The 16,355-nt window shown below is 39.4% G+C and overlaps 2 protein-coding genes across 5 annotated transcripts; one reads left to right on the forward strand and one right to left on the reverse strand.

Moving 5' to 3' along the window:
* Positions 1-1,122: 1,122 nt before the first annotated feature.
* Positions 1,123-10,791, reverse strand: ppp2r2cb (protein phosphatase 2, regulatory subunit B, gamma b). 2 transcript variants are annotated; one of them, XM_079630397.1, is made up of 11 exons: positions 10,706-10,791; positions 9,084-9,410; positions 8,537-8,635; positions 7,373-7,470; positions 6,424-6,565; positions 6,229-6,341; positions 5,981-6,158; positions 4,198-4,362; positions 3,604-3,773; positions 2,371-2,462; positions 1,123-2,258 (listed from the first exon to the last, which is right to left on the reverse strand). In XM_079630397.1, the coding sequence occupies exons 3-11, from the start codon at positions 8,592-8,594 to the stop codon at positions 1,931-1,933; spliced, it is 1,344 nt and encodes a 447-aa protein (XP_079486523.1). In that variant the 5' UTR covers positions 8,595-8,635; positions 9,084-9,410; positions 10,706-10,791; the 3' UTR covers positions 1,123-1,930. The 2 variants fall into 2 exon arrangements, with proteins under 2 accessions (XP_079486523.1, XP_079486522.1); XM_079630396.1 differs by lacking the exon at positions 10,706-10,791 and having other exon boundaries at positions 1,128-2,258; positions 9,084-9,479.
* Positions 10,792-11,469: 678 nt separating this feature from the next.
* Positions 11,470-15,668, forward strand: LOC307008239 (uncharacterized protein). 3 transcript variants are annotated; one of them, XM_079630923.1, is made up of 9 exons: positions 11,470-11,581; positions 12,317-12,448; positions 12,924-13,019; positions 13,351-13,434; positions 13,518-13,574; positions 13,666-13,746; positions 13,968-14,066; positions 14,161-14,460; positions 15,422-15,668. In XM_079630923.1, the coding sequence occupies exons 3-9, from the start codon at positions 12,924-12,926 to the stop codon at positions 15,446-15,448; spliced, it is 744 nt and encodes a 247-aa protein (XP_079487049.1). In that variant the 5' UTR covers positions 11,470-11,581; positions 12,317-12,448; the 3' UTR covers positions 15,449-15,668. The 3 variants fall into 3 exon arrangements, with proteins under 3 accessions (XP_079487049.1, XP_079487051.1, XP_079487050.1); XM_079630925.1 differs by lacking the exon at positions 12,317-12,448 and having other exon boundaries at positions 11,541-11,581; positions 15,422-15,594; XM_079630924.1 differs by lacking the exons at positions 11,470-11,581; positions 12,317-12,448 and having other exon boundaries at positions 12,815-13,019; positions 15,422-15,660.
* Positions 15,669-16,355: the final 687 nt, after the last annotated feature.

Raw genomic sequence — 16,355 nt, forward strand, 5'->3', positions numbered from 1 at the left:
CACTGAGAAGCATATGCGGACGGGACTAAAATCACTGAGAAGCTCTGGTGATAATTACTTTACCCCACCTCTCCATGTTAAACTAATCCCGTCCGAATAGGGCTTAAAGGTTGTATCAGCGATTTCAGGCGTAAAAATAAATGATCACATTCATCTAATCTTTCCTAACGATCCGCTAGCTGCCCGCCCCATAAGCAGGCCGCCAAAAAAACGCATCTCTGTAGGCAGCCTAGGCTCTGAGATCTGCACACAAAAACAATTGCCTTTACCAACCACTCAAAACCAAAATAAATAGTGTTCAACCAATCACCGACAGGGGCTGAGTGTTGTGACGTTTTGTGCTCGTGCACTCAGCCCTCACAACACCCAGCCCCTGTCGGTGATTGGTTGAACACTATTTATTTTGGTTTTGAGTGGTTGGTAAAGGCAATTGTTTTTGTGTGCAGATCTCAGCAATCGTATCTCGATCTCAGAGCCTAGACTGCCTACAGAGAAGCGTTTTTTTGGCGGCCTGCTTATGGGGCGGGCAGCTAGCGGATCGTTAGGAAAGATTAGATGAATGTGATCATTTATTTTTACGCCTGAAATCGCTGATACAACCTTTAAGTTCGCTGAAAATGGTCCCTTCCACTGCACCATGTACGCATATTCAAGCTTGCTGTTTGACGTCAACTACGGCAAACTACATTGGTCCTTGCATGTCTCTTAACTGCGCCAAATATTAAAAACGCAGAATCGCTGACCTTGCAAGATACCGAAGAACTACTGTGTTTTTTCCAATGCCATCTCACGATCAATTCGTACGAATTCGTACGAGTGACTAAAAGGTGTCTACTTCGTACAAATTTGTATGACCTCACTCGTACGAATTCGTACGTTTTGTCTAAACCCCAGTGATGTGTAGGTTTAGGGGCGGGGTCAGGGGTAGTTAATTAGTTCAAATTCATACGAATTGGGCAACTCGTAAAATACATACGATTTATCAAAACGAGTGAGGTTGTATGAGGTTGTAAAATTCATACGAATTGCCGTGAGATCGGGTTGTTTTTTTCATATTGTGTGGAAAAGAGCAGCGTGATCATCCCGCTGAATTTCTCTTCAGGAAGAAAATCAAACAGATTTGGAATGACTTGAGGGTGAGCATTTCTTTTTTCATTTTTGGCTGAGCTGTTTCTTCAACACATGAAATCAAATCATCCAACCAGTGCACTAGCTAGCAAACGCCTGTAAGTATGTGTTCGAAAGCGTTGAATTGGGAATGCTCTTCACACATTGAGGTGGGGGTGGTGATGACTCAGCATTGAAACTGATCCCTGCACATGCTGTTTTCCTTCCAGCAATGTCTCTCAGCAGACCTCCATAATTCCTGCATCCTGTCGTCTGCTTGTTCTGGATTTCGTTTTGGTGAGTTTTTGCCATTGAACATAGGAAGAGGCCTTAGAGAGTCCCTGAGCAGTTTAGTCAAACCAAAGAAAACTGAAGAAACCTCAAGCCTGAGAAGAAAGAACAGTAATTCTATACAAGCAGTGCAGAGCGTTGTAAAGCATTGTAAAGGCTCTGATTCGCTTACAATCATCATTGTTAAATAAGCCCTGTTCATGATGAGCAAACAGCTTTGTAAACATGCATGTGCGATCTGTATGTTTCAGGGTAGCTGAACATTATCTAACCCGAGTGTTCATACTGCATGCCATGCTATAGCACTGAATCTGAGCGATACATTTTCATTCAAAACCACAGTTATAGTTTCTATTATTCAATTGTTGGGGTTATATATATTCGTAATAGTTTTTGAGATTGTTCTGATACTGGGGACACTGAATGCACATGGGAAATGTGATAATAAAGGGCAATCGAATGGACTGGATCTTGCACGTGTTTTGTGCCACAGGACTGTGTAACATTACAGAGTCAGATTTGGGTGCGTCTGTCATTTGGGAGGCGCACTTTGTATTTCCGGTGTGTTGTGATGTCCGTTGGCCGTCAGTCTGTCCTGAAAAATGTAGAGGTTGTTGCTGGCAGCGATGGCGATGATGTTTTCTTTGGGATGCCAGGCGGTATGAAGGATTTTCTTCCTGAAGTCCAGACTGTCCACGCTGACGTCCGTCTCTTTCCGTTTCTTCCCCACACACACGCGCCTCGGCTGCAGGACGGCACGCCGCTTACACATCTCCCGACTGGCCTCCAGAGTCACGTCGCGCCGGCTCGCCCGGTCAAACATTCGGAAGTAGTTGTTGTAAGCCCCCGTCATTATCACGCTGCGGAGGGAGAGAGGGATTGAGAGGGAACAGATGCACAGCTGGTGGATCCGCTCGGGTCATATTTCAGAGGTCAAAGGTGGTGTTGTAAAGGTTATGGTTAGGGCCTCACCTGTCCGTTCCATTCCAAGCACATTCAAACTTGTCAAAAATACAATCGCTTTCATACAAAGAGAACAGTTTGGTTCGCAAGTAGTCGTGGACCTAAAAAGACAAGCAAAAATGAGAGAGAATTCTGTCCAAAAAAAAGTTAAGCGCTCATGATAAATGTAGTGAAGTGATATATAACTGGAATGTTGCTTTATACTGTAGGTTAAAAACACAATCTGTAATTAAACAAAACCATTTTGGTTTTTGCTTTTCTTCAATAGAGAATTAAATGTATTTTTAAAGGTCTCACCATTGAGGTGCTTTTTGTCCAACTACATCAATATGCTTAATGGAGCTGCCCTCTCCCTTTCCTGAAGATTTATTTAGATCTATTTCTATCATGACAACTCTTTAGCATGGTAATGGATATGACATTGTTAATGTATTTGGTCTCGTCGGAATAGATCTGCTACGCTGCATCTGCAGAGCAAGTACAGAGACTTGCTCACAGCAGCGTGTCCGTGTATCTACACTGAGCAAAATTATAAACGCAACACTTTTGTTTTTGCCCCCATTTTTCATGAGCTGAACTCAAGGATCTAAGACTTTTTCTATGTACACAAAAGGCCTATTTCTCTCAAAAATTGTTCACAAATCTGTCTAAATGTGTTTGTGAGCACTTCTCCTTTGCCGAGATAATCCCTCCACCTCACAGTTGTGGCATATCAAGATGCCGATTATTGCACAGGTGTGCCTTAGGCTGTCCACAATTAAAGGCCACTCTAAAATGTGCAGTTTCAATGTATTTGGGGTAGGGGTGTTTACTACTAATGTTTATTAGTTTTAGTTTCATCTAAAAACAGTTGATTCATTTTAATAATTACTCCTAATCATATATTTTCTTAATAATAATATACTCTTAATATAGGGTAGACAACAAATAAACTGTCAATTTAATTTTTTCAGATATTTTAATTTCTTTTGGCTTTAGTGCAATAACTATAAAAGTCAGTTTAATGTAGCAAACAACATTTTCTCTTTATAATATCACACTTACTATTCCTTTTACATGAAGAAGTTTCACAATTGAAAACCACTAGTATGGTACTATCATTGTATATGTCCAAAACAATATTTCTATGCTATTTTTGTGTTGGTGAGGCCACTTCATATGCACTGAGAGGCTTGGATCCCTTCTAGCTAAAACACTGTGTGAGTTTGTGTATATGTTTGAGTGAGTGAGTAGGTGAGAGACCTGGTATGTTTCCACAGGTTTATTTTCCATGTTGAGGTCCCAGACTTTAGCAGTGAGGTAATCTCTGGTCAGCAGGTAGCGGCCGCTGTGACTGAACTTTACATCTGACACAGAGGAAACAATCTCTGAGAAGAACGAGCGGCGGGCTGGATCCACTGCCTCTTCATACACTGCAATGGAGTGAGCACACAGATATAAAAACACTTCATTTAATACAAAGCATTATGACATTAACAACCATTTGAACGTAAACAAGTATCACCTGACCTTACATTAAATATGGACGGTGGTTTCAAATCTGAAAGTTTAAGTGCTTCAGGATATCTTAAGTTCAATTTAATTAAATAAAAAATTAAAAAAATGTAATAAGCTACTATTAGTGGATATGTTCCTATTGTAAGTCTTGGAACAACATTACTGCCAACCACTAAGATTTTATGTTTAGGCTTAGGACTGAAAGAATTGATGATTTCAGGGGTAGTTGTAGGTTATGGTTGACAGGAATGTTGTTTCAAGACCAACAAAATCAGTACATTCAAGAAAATCCTGTACTTGGCTGTATGATTCTGCATTAGATGCATGTGCGAGACTTACATTTGGCATGCTGGTCGCAGAGCGCGCGAGCTCTCATGTCACAGAGGCGTGTGGTTCCCGTGCTGCTGCTGAAGGCCAGCAGGTGGCAGTGGTGAGGGTGAAACTCTGCCACTGTGATCACCTCACTGAGGTCCTCCATGTTTTCCGGCTTTAAATCTACAATATCTGACAGAAACTCACTGAGGAACCCTGACAAACTGAGGTTTTATATCATCGCTAATTTATAACAAACATTTCTAACAGTAGCCTAACTATTAACAAAAAGTCCAAAACAAAAAGCTTTCCTCTGGATTTCTGTAGGGTTGCACCAGCTGTTTGCAGGTTCTTGTTCTAAGATGCTACGACACGTTAGTACAACTAACTCTGTACTTTATTCACTTGCACCATTTGTTCTGTAATGGGTTGGTGGAGGGTTGGCAGAGGAACTAGATATGTGAGGTACAAAACTGTTTAGCCTAGAGTGTCAAGTGTCTCTCTAAATGAGTTATTGAATCATTCACTCAAGTGATTACAATATTGATTTATTCAGGAACGTAATGCCACTGCTGTTTAGAGATGCAAAGGTCGATTCTGCGATACAGCCTTTGATTCAGATTTGATGGGAGTCTTTTTTATTTAAAGTGAATCAAAACTATAGGTGAAGTAATCAGCAAATATCTGGACTGAACAGATACATTTACACTAAATATAATTTTAACCCCTTTTCCAAAACTCATTTGTTCTAACTTTCCAAGGCTGACGAACTTAGAGTGGTTTAAATTTATTTTAAACACTGTTCCTGAATATTATAATCCAAACGTTTATCTGTGTGCTGCACATTTTACGGAGAACAGCTTCCAGAACCACAATGTAGGTTAAACACACAAAAGCTTGGAGCAGTTCCCACTTTGTCTGGACAATCTGCTGTTTGTGGATCACAACTTGTAAGTATGTCTTATTATTTGTAGTTGCGTTTTCTGTTAACAGTTCCAATTATAAGTTTTATGTTGTTGCCAAAGCTTTGCCTCCGCTCGCCTGCAAGCCAACATTAGTGTTGATATAGTGTTTACTGTAGCTTCTGTTAAGACTGCTCACCTCCCATTAGGAAAATTAACCTTGTTTTTGTGATCGATTACTGCTTGTTTTACCATAGTATCATGATTAAATGGTGTATAACATTGTATCTAAAATGTATAAGAAAATTACAAAAACAAAAAAAACATACCACTCTGAAACGTCCTGTGAAATCTGTGCTTGCAAAGTTTTTGTGCTTGTTTGTTAACATTGTCAGGGTCTGAATCAGGTTTGAAATTGCCGCCATCCTTTATATTTACACCTGAGCAGATGAAACTCGCGGTTATGCTATAAGGGACGTGACATTTCCAGAACACTCGCTTCTCCACTAAGCGGTGGCAATAACAACACACTGGGCCAGCTAACCAATCACAGCACATTTCAGTAGTTTCATCAAAACAGAAACTAAACAACGCATTCAGGCCAGACTGGGAAGAGAGAAGCTGTAAGAATGTAAAATATGTGAAAAATGTTTTTTTTTAACATGAAAGCATATTCTAGTCACCCCAAAAACAAAATCAAGATTTCGTAAAAGGGCATAATAGGACGCCTTTAATTCGCAACTCGCGCACAGCTGATGCAACTGGCTCCTGCTAAAAAGATTGATCACCATGTTGTTTGGTGCTCAGCAACATGCTAAAAGCCACTCAAAGCACCCTGAGCACCTTTCAAATCTAGTTGTATCCATATCTCTGTGCAGCTCTCTCTCACAGTAACATGATGAGGATACTGAAGCTGCGGTCCGTGATGCTGAGATGCCACAGGTTAATTCTCAGGTCATCCGCTGACAGGTACGTCTCACAGTCGCTGTTAACACTGATGGAGTTGATGTGATATGCATGTGCGTTAGCAAAAACACGGCGTGGGGTCGCCTCCACCAGCAGATCCATCGGCCGCAGGACAGGGACCTACACCAGCAGAAACTCACATCAGGCAATGAGAAAGAACAGAAGAGAAGAAAGGAGAAATACCACACACCTGTAGAGTGGTGACTGTTGAGAGGTCCTTCAGTCTGCCTTCCTCGTCTCTGAGATTATAGCCTTCTGCTCGCTTGTCTCTCTCACTCACCTTCCACAGCTTTACGGTCTTATCTGACGAGAATCACAAGAGGCATGTTATTTACTGTGTTTTGGCATTGTGTGATATAATGTTATCAAGAGTTTTAGCGGTTACCATTGGTGGAGAGGAGAAAGTGGGCGGGGTTATGTGGAGGCAGCCAGCGAATCTTATTGATTTTCTCTTCGATCTCCAAACTTTTCAGGTAATCAAACTCAGGCTCATGACTCTGAAATGTACTATAAACATTATATTCGCCCTATAAAAGAGAGAGGTAGAAGATACAAGATAACAAGCCGTTTTTAGCATGGAATTATGAATGAATTGTTTTGCTGTTAATTTAGCTGAAAGATATCTGAGGAAACGTTACCATAAAAGGTTAAACTAGTTAAATATTATAATATTCAAAATATTATTTATTATAATAATGATAATTTCCATATAAAAGTGTAATTTCATCATTAAAAAAAAAGTCCCCATGAAATCTAAATCAAAGCTTTGTGGTTTCGTCTGTTAGTTTTTAGGGCAAAGTAAACAAGATATGCATATTTAAAATGTTTGGGCCTCATTCTTAAAAGATGAGGGGAATGAATTTTGGTTTAAATCATTCTTACGTTAACTCTCAAATCTGCTAATATACCCCAGATAGCAAATGACATCCGGCCCAGTTGTGGCCCACATCTCCCACATTCTTCTGGCCCACATACTCAACCTGAGTGTGGCTGGCAATGGCATACATAGCCGGGCCTCATCTGGGCCAACTGTGGCACATATGGCTCAGTTCTGTCAAATGGGCCGCACACAGCAAGCCACAGCTCACACTAAAACCGGCTTGATTACCTTTGCCGCTGCCAGAACTGAGCCAAATGTGCCACAGTTGTCCCAGAATGTCTCCTCCTACAACATTATAAATACCACCTGCCTTCAACTCCCAATTGCAAGGAAATCATGGTGTTACTGTGATGTAAACTAAAAACCAATTGACTTTGAAAATGCAACCCTTTTCAATGGTAAGTTTGTCAAAAATGGAAACATAAAAAGTGTGTTTGTCAGAGATATCTCTCACCTGTGGTTCTCTCTGAAAGATGACAACCCTCCCACCCTTATCACCCGTGGCCAAGAACTCTCCAGTCTGGTTGAACTCCACCGTAGAGATGACATCCGCTGAAACACAGACATGATTGAAAAATAAATATGTTGTGTGTGAATCAAAATGCTCTATTGGTTGATCTGAGAAAGGAATCACATATATATATACATTTTTTTTTTTGTAAAATCCACAGGCCTCTATTTATTGTATCTCTATTTGTAGATCTGCTCAGTCAATATTAGACGTGCCTGAGTCAAACATTGCTTTGCCAAAGTAAACTAATGTAATATTTGAATACAGATCCAAAAACAGTTGTAATGCCCAGGTGTGCACATTCACTATGTAAACACCAATACAAAGGTCGAAAAGAGTTTCTGTCTAGTTAAAGTGCTCATCAAAAGTTTGGACACTTTTTGTTAGGACTAATTTCCACATTTTAAAATAATGGGGAAGTCATCAAAACTATGAAATAACACAAATGGAAATATGGAAATTATGTAGTAACCAAAAGGATCTTATATTTGAGCTTCTTTGTCGAGAATCCAGCTCTGCACACTGCAAAATAAACGTGTTACGTGAAATAAATGTTAACTTAAATACAATAATATATTAAAAAATCCTAGTAATGCAACTAGTTGCCAAAGAAACATTTCTAATTTTCATTTAGCTTAACTTGATGTACTAAAATAAAATTGATAAACACTATAAAGACTATAAATTATAAAGACATTAAAAAAAGGAAAAACGCAACAAAATTACTAAAACTTGAACTAAAATGAAAACAGAAAATAAAAATGATTTTAAACTATTAGTAATAGTATCTCAAGGATACTAAAATAACACTGATGCATACTCATTCTCTCAAAAACTTCACAATGTGCATCCTGGGATGCTTTTAAACAGTATTGCAGTTGTTCCTACTTGTAGTTACATGTTTTCTAAGTGTTGACTGGTTCATATAAAGACATTTATCTATGTCTACAAAACTAATTCAAGTATTTCAGCAAAGCCTTTGCAAGAAGCATCAGTGTGTCCAAACTTTTGACTGGTATTGTAGATCCACGAGAGTTTGTGGGGTATGATGGTGTGTGTGTGTGTGTGTGTGTGTGTGTGTGTGTGTGTGTGTGTGTGTGTGTGTACCCTCAGTGTACTCTGGCTCCAAGGCAGCGAGGTCTGAACAGAGAACCGGGCTCAGCATTCTGGGACGGAACCAAGGGCGGGGCTGCAGCTCTACCAATCCTGCAAAGAGGAGGAGTTTCGTGATGAGCGGTAAAAAAAGCGTGAGTGGAAGGGTTAGAACGAGCTACCGGTGTTTTAATGTCTGCCAGAGAGAGATTTCCAGAGGCTGATGTTCACTGCAGGTCCCATGAGCGGAGCAGAGATAAACCACAAGATCTACACGATGGTTTTGATGTGCTGAAATGGGCCTAGATTTGAGATTAGTTGATGTAATCTTGTTTTGCATCAATATAAACAACAGATTATCTGAGGGGAGGGGAAGGGAGGGGGATCCCAGATCTGCCACACATAAACATCTCCATCTGGTCTTAAAAGCTTTAAAAGGCCTCTGAGATGTAGTTTAGGGTGTTTAAAGAGGATCACATGCTCACTTTTGCTTGTAAACATTCAGACAGCAAAGCAAGCATGAACATTTAAATGAAAAACAAGACGTTAGAAAAACACTTACCTTCTGTCACATCGCGGTGCTAGCAGTCGCGTTCAGATGCTGATATATTCATTCAGTTCCATTGCTGAGTTGGTGTGTACAAAAGGTGTCTGTGAAGGTGTGTGTGCGTTTGAGGAATGAGCAACACACCATCCATTTTTCATCCATCAGCATCGAGGTCTGCTGCAAAGCGTCATGGGGCAAATGAGGAGCAAGTCCACACTCTAAAGGATATGAACTCCACAAAAAATACGCTGAAGAAAAACCACAACAAGAATCTCTTGGCTCAGTTGGGATGCATCTACACCCAGAGGACCCTTCCGGTCAATTCATTCCTGTTGGGTTTTCCTGAAATCAGAAGTAAACACATGACAGCTGGATTTGTGCGTAGGCAGACTGATGTTTGTGCAAAAGAATGAGGGAGGGGTAAACATTCTGCCTATTCTGCTGCATAGACTCCTCCTCCGAAGCATATCACAGAGAGGGAGACACAAAGATGCTGAGCGACACGCACTCGACCAATCAGGCCACTGGTCAGGGAGTTGTAGCCAATGGGAGAGCAGATCAGCATCACAGAGAGCAGCATCCCCCCACTACAGCTTCACACTGATACAGCTACAAGAGCGGTTGCCTGGTAACCGCATCTGTCTGTGAGAGCACAGCACGAGTGTGGCAGGAAGCAGGAGGCGTTGCAATGGTTACATAAAGATGTGAGAAACACAGTCAGAAAAAAGTGCAAATTGTACCTTTAGGGGTACAGCAGCTTGTCACTGGGGCAGTACTCTTAAAAGGACAACTTTGTATCTTATCTACCCCCAAAAGGTGCATTTCAATAATATTTCAATCATGACGACTCTCTAAATTTTCCCATGTGCCAATGTTAATGTACTTGGTCTTGGCGGACTGGACTACACTGCTTCTGCAGAGCAAGTATGGACTTGCTGCTAATAGATACACAGACATTCTGCTGTGAGCATGTAAAGCCCTGTTTACACTAAGGTATTAAGATGCGTTTTGGTCGATCGGATCACAAGTAGACGAGGGAGAAACATTCCCGTTTACACCTGGTGTTTTAATCCGTCTCTTTTGTTCACTTTCGACTATTTTTGTCCTGATTTCCTCGAAGGGAGGGTCTTTGGGCGGGTAAATGTATGGGCCTTTTCAGATCTTTTGATCTAATGGACGAAATTAGCTCACTCAATTTACATATGAACGCGCCCGGAGACGACAGGAAAACATACGGAGAGCAGCAGCTTTCGTTTCTGCTCTGACAGCCGCAAGACTCATCCGAACGCTGTGAGTGTGTGTTAGAAATCAGGAATGGTGAGAGAACATCGTGCTCGGTACGTTTTTGGTCTTTAAACCAAACTTGGGTCTTCAGTCGATAAAGATTAAATCCCGTCTGGCTAGAGCGCTTCCCATAATGTTTACGCAGTAAGTCAGTAGGCGGAGAGCAGGAGGTCTTTTGTGGCTGTTCGAACACATTCGACCACATGAGCGTTTACACTACGAAAGCAATCCGGTCTAATGCGTTTTCAACTCTATCTGGAAATGGTTAAAAGTGAACAAGCACAAAATGTTTTATAGCCTGTGTATTTAGCCTCGTCCACTTCCATCCGATCGACTAAAGCGCATCTTAATACCAGGTGTAAACATATCCCATAGTAGATCTTGGCAGGTGGAGCTGGGGGAGGTGGAGGGTTTCAGAGTAAATCTAAAAGACTATCCTACAGGACAACACTGAATCAGACCATTTAAATGTTAAGTAAGCAATCTCATTGGCTCCAGGATCACCAATCAGTTTACGCCATGCGGTAATGATGTGATTGCTTGCAGATTGCATGTAAATGACCTATCAGCCTGCACCATCTAGAGTTTAATGACTAAACTAGATATGTACAACTCACAACTGTATGGGTAAATAAGGTAGAAAGTTGTCCTTTGTGACAAGCTAAACCCTAAAAGTTCCAATTTTGCAAAACATATTCTGACAGCGTATTAAGCATTTCATATTCTGTCCATGATTAATGACAGAGACTGATTAAATTGAATTTCATCAGTTGTGTCTTTGGGGCTGCAAAGGCCAGAGAGCATCAGGTGTTGATGAGAGTGTGAAGTTCAGTGTGTAAGAAGATATAGTAGACCAAGCTTAATTCACTTCCTGACCTGCAAAGATAGCATATATATTTTGTTAACACACTGCTTTTACAGATTTTGATCTTTTGCCACATCCTGTAATAATTCATAATGACTATAGATGAAATGGTGTGGTGTACTGATGGCATACTGATACATTGCAATTGATGTGAGAAAAAAAAAGCATGCAGGAAAACATGTTAAATATATTTGTGTTGGTGCTGTATTTTTGAGTGTCTGACATGTTTGCTGCATGAGTTTCACTTATACTCATTGCCTGGAGGGACAGAGGGAGGAGTCTGTTTTCACACAGATATAAGCCTTCTGAATGAAAATGAAAATGAAAATTGGAATATCAAAGACAAGAGCAGCGCCAGCATTAGGTAAAGCATGCAATCTCTCAATTTTATGAATCATTTTGCTCAGAAATGTTTCCTTTACACACCGCTTAAGTGGCTTTAGAATGATATTTGAGCACTATTCTCAATAGTTGTAAAGACTGTGTTGGGTTGGCAGAGGAACTAGAGATGTGAGGTACAACACTGATAGCCTATATCTTTTATTGAACAATTCACTTAAGTGATTACTTTAACAATTAGATTTATTCAGGAACGAAACACCACTACTGTGTGTTGCTTAGAGGCGGCGTTCTCGTTTAGGGACTGAACATTTACACTAACTATAACTACCAAAACATTTCCTGGTAACTGTGTGATAGTTGGCTATAAACAAACCTTATTTTGAGACTCACATCAGTGAATACTTTTGTAATCTGTTTATTTACAAGAACTAAGCGTATGAACGAACCGATTTACCAGAACTAATACGATTTTCCAAAGTTACAATTGAGAGTGAGGACTGTTTAGGACGAAGCGGCCCACTTTTATGAATCAGACTTTCCATGCTTTGTAAAACAGGGAGAAGTTCATTTAGGAAGAAGAGCCGATACGCCAGAATGAAGAGAGAGCTGAGAACTGCATTTAACACTCGGTAGTAAACTAATACTACAAATGTGACATTACAACTGTGGTCGTTGTGCTACTCGCAAATCATTGGAAAAAGTAGCTTGTTACTGTAAGTCTTTGGTTTAATTTCCCTGTCATCCATTTATTTTGCAGAAAGAAATAATCACTCAAAAAGTGAGTCGAATCCGCACAAGTGAATGAATTATGTTGCGGTGATCAGCGGAGGTGCCATACACTTCATTGAATGTCATCGTATCTTTCGAGAGCCAAGCAGATTCGTTACAGGTGCGAAATAATGTACACTTTATAAACTATATGCTAGGCTCTTTTGCCAGGGCTTATTTGGCCAGACCATTAGTATATTCTGGTAGTGTTTTTTGGGTGGGCCAGCACCAACCTAGACTTGGACACACTTTTGGAAGTTTTCAAGTTTTAATGGTAAATAAGTATAAATCTGGTAAGCCCTGGCTGGGACATAGATGCATCCACAGCTGTGCTGATATTCAGACCAGCACTCTTTCAACACGTGAAACTGGTTGAGTAAAGGCTGTCAGTGTGATTGACAGAGAAATGTTGCACGCCTCAACATTCTTTAGCTCCATAGTGACTCTTTCACATTGTTGGGAAGCAACTCTTCTGGTAAATCTTGATTCTGAGCTTTAGGAATGAAAGCGTGATCCGTGACGTTCGGTTTCTAGGCACTAGGCTTTGGCTGATTAGAAAGGGAAGACGTGTAAAGATACTCTCTGTATGTTTAAAGATGCCAAAACCCACTGATGTGATGATGAGCACTGAAGTCTACCAGCAGGAGTATGACGTCTCCCAGTTCCTGAAGATCAGGCCTATGGCTTTGGGGGTAAAACGCACTTTTCACATTCTGTTTGGTTTCTGTTACTCTTAGTTCGTATGTTTTTATTTTCCAATGTTTAGTTTTTCTTTGTTCCCCTGGTTCCTGTTGCTAGTTTGTTTCCACACTTGTCATCAGTCCTCCTTTACCTTTGTATTTAATGTCCTCAGTTCTCTGTCAAGTATTGCATTTATGTTTGTTAGTAAAGCTGTTGCGTTTTACCTTCTCCCTGTTATTTTGGTTAAATAAAGTACAAGTAAAGTTAAATAAAGTCCTTGCCTCGCCTGTGTTTAGTGTGTATGAATCAACAGGTGTTATATCTAATGTTTTTCTATCACAGATATTGGAGATCTTGATAGGTTTATTAGGACTTGGTTTGACAATCTGGACTAATAGGCTTTTTCTTCTCTGGCCACCATGTGTTGTAAGTCAATCATTTCAATATCAGGACAACATTATGCAATGAACACATACTAAATTTTGTTCATTTCTATTTCTATTCGGCAGTTCATTATAATTGGAGCTCTAACAGTCTCGGCGGCACACACGTGTAAACCACGTCTGGTAAGTGTCAGCTTCACTGCCTTCAGAAGAAGCAAAACTTTTGAATAATTTGGCATATGGGGAATTTTATTTATTCATTGTTGTCTTGTAGGTAAAATACTCCCAAATACTCAGCTATGTGAATTTCGCAGTAGCTGCTTTCTCCCTACGCTCTCACTTTTATATCACTTGGGTAAGTTATCTGTGTGTGTGTCTAAATTAAAATGATTTACTGTACATTCTTGTTTTTCCAAACTTAGATGAAAGTGCGTATTGTGACTCTGATATGTCAACAGTGTAACATAGCAGTAAAGTAATCCACCCTTTGTACTGTTTAGATATGACAACCGGTTTTTGAATCATACTGCATTCATATTTGAGTTTCTAATCACTGTGTCTTTATTATTTAATCAGGGTGTGTCCTGCTTTCTCCTAATGTCATGTGATATTCTGATCTGCATCTTCTCTCTTGCTGTTGCCGCAACCTTCTGTCCCTGTTGTTGCAAACCAAAGGTAAATATCATCAAGAGCTTAAAACATTGATTATGAGAAAAAATGAATCAGATGACATGGATGTATAATAAATGTGATGTTGCTTCTCTTTTAGTCGAGACCTGTCACGGTCAGTTATATGAATACGGATTTGCCCGTCAACCATATTGTGCTAATGGGCCAGCCGGACTCTTCTGCAATGGGACAGCCTGTTAGTTCAGTCCTGTACATGATGCCAACAGCAGATGGCCAAGTCTCACCTGCACTTCTGCCAATGTGGGGTCAATTTTCCAACGCATCTTCTCCAAACTACTGGCCAGTACCAACTACACCTCCACCAACCTACGACCAAGTCTCAGCCGCACTTCTACTAAACAACAGTCCAGTCCCAAGGGCACCTCCACCAGCATACGAGGTAATTATGAGCGTTTGAGTAAAGGCCTGTTCACACCAAGAATGATAACTATGTAAGCGTCCACAGCAACACACAATAAGCACGCTGCAGGTTTGTCGCTCAAGCTCTTTAAAGCAGCGTGGATTCTGATTGGCTGTCAATGTTTTTATCGTTCATCAGTTGGAGAAAAAAGTTCTGAAAGTGATTCCAAAAATGGGCCTCATTCACCAACCGTTACTGCATTTAATTAATTCTACAGTCGTTTTACAATAATAGTATTTTACTGTAATGTATTTCTGATCATTTGTTGAAAAAAAAAAAAATCATAAGTCCTGTCAAGTCAAGAATATTTGTTTAGCGCTTTTCACAATACAGATTGTATCAAAGCAGCTTCACAGTATTAAATTAAAATAATAATAAAACGTCCATGTTTGGTAATGTTAATCAATAGTATTATTCATTGATTAATTAAATTGAATATCCCCAACTGAGCAAGCCAAAAGCAACAGTGGCAAGGAAACGAAAAACTCCATCAGGTGACCTAATGGAGAGAATATATATATATATATATGCAAAGAAACACTAACACTGCAATTTACGTGGGATTCATCAATCCTAAGAACACAGGTGCGAACAATTCTGTGGTTTAAGAACATGTCATGAATCCGACGACTTTTCTTAGGAAGTTTATGAAGTACAAAGTTAAGAAAATTCTTAGGAATGTATTGGTGAAGGAGGCCCAGTGCCGTTTCACAGTTTCTCTGTGCCGTTATAGCACATTATTTTCTACGTAGAACGATAACTTTGTTATAGTTATCGTCTTTGGTCTGAATGGGCCTTAACTGTAGATAATCAGAAATTTTATTTATAATGGTTTACACACATTAGAATCATATAACGTCAACTTTAATCATATTTGCTTGCAACTCTATTGTAATTGCTGTACTGCATGGTTTTGATACAGTGTGTTTTACAATTACAGTGTGAAGATTTACAGGCCAGAAAATGAACTCACAAATGGGGAAATGTGATGTTTACATTATTTGTGGCACTGAAACGTGGTGAATGGAAAACCGAAAATGATATTTATATGCTTGTAAATCATTTGTAAATAATTGTAATATTACAATGTAAATAAATTATTTATGAAACACTAAACTGTGAATGCATGCTTTAACCGCATTTTGTCATACAAAAATGATCAGTAATAAAACCAATGATAAAAGTCAATGATAAAAAAATTATGTAAATATGACACACACACACACACACACACACACACACACGGCTGGGTTTTGTCTTGTGCGCTCAGACAAGACTGCAGTGAAATTGTAGTGTAGTAAATTATTTCTAACATTAACCCCTTTACTGTCACCCCCCTTTTTGAGAATGGACATTAAATGCACTATTCAAACTTAAATGGTTGTAATTCAAGAATGCTTTGGAATACCGTAGACATAAGTTTGGTATTGTTTTAAAGAAAACACTCAGCAGATTATTGCTGAAGTGACAACACTTGAAAGTATGAAAAAGTTATGGTTTAAATTTACAGTAAATCAAACATACTGTACTTAATATTTTTTCTTTTAAATAAAATATATATTTTACAAAATATTTTTTACTATAAAATTACTATAAAATCAAAGCCAATATCTAACCAAGTTGTGTTCCAAATTTGAAGTTGATATCACAAAAATGTAAGTTCCCATGAGATTTTGTTTAGGCGTAATACAAAAAATAGCCACCGGGTGACATGCATTCCATTGAATTTAATTGCATGCATTCTGCCATAACAAATTAATAAATTTCTGTCCAAATATCACTTCTGTCACATAATATGGAACCTTGATTGCCTTTCTGGCAATATGTGTTTTGTTAAGATTAGATAAGATTGAAACATGATGACAACCAAAAGG

This window comes from Phoxinus phoxinus (genome assembly GCF_949152265.1).
Source record: "Phoxinus phoxinus genome assembly, chromosome: 12".
Lineage (NCBI taxonomy): Eukaryota > Metazoa > Chordata > Actinopteri > Cypriniformes > Leuciscidae > Phoxinus > Phoxinus phoxinus.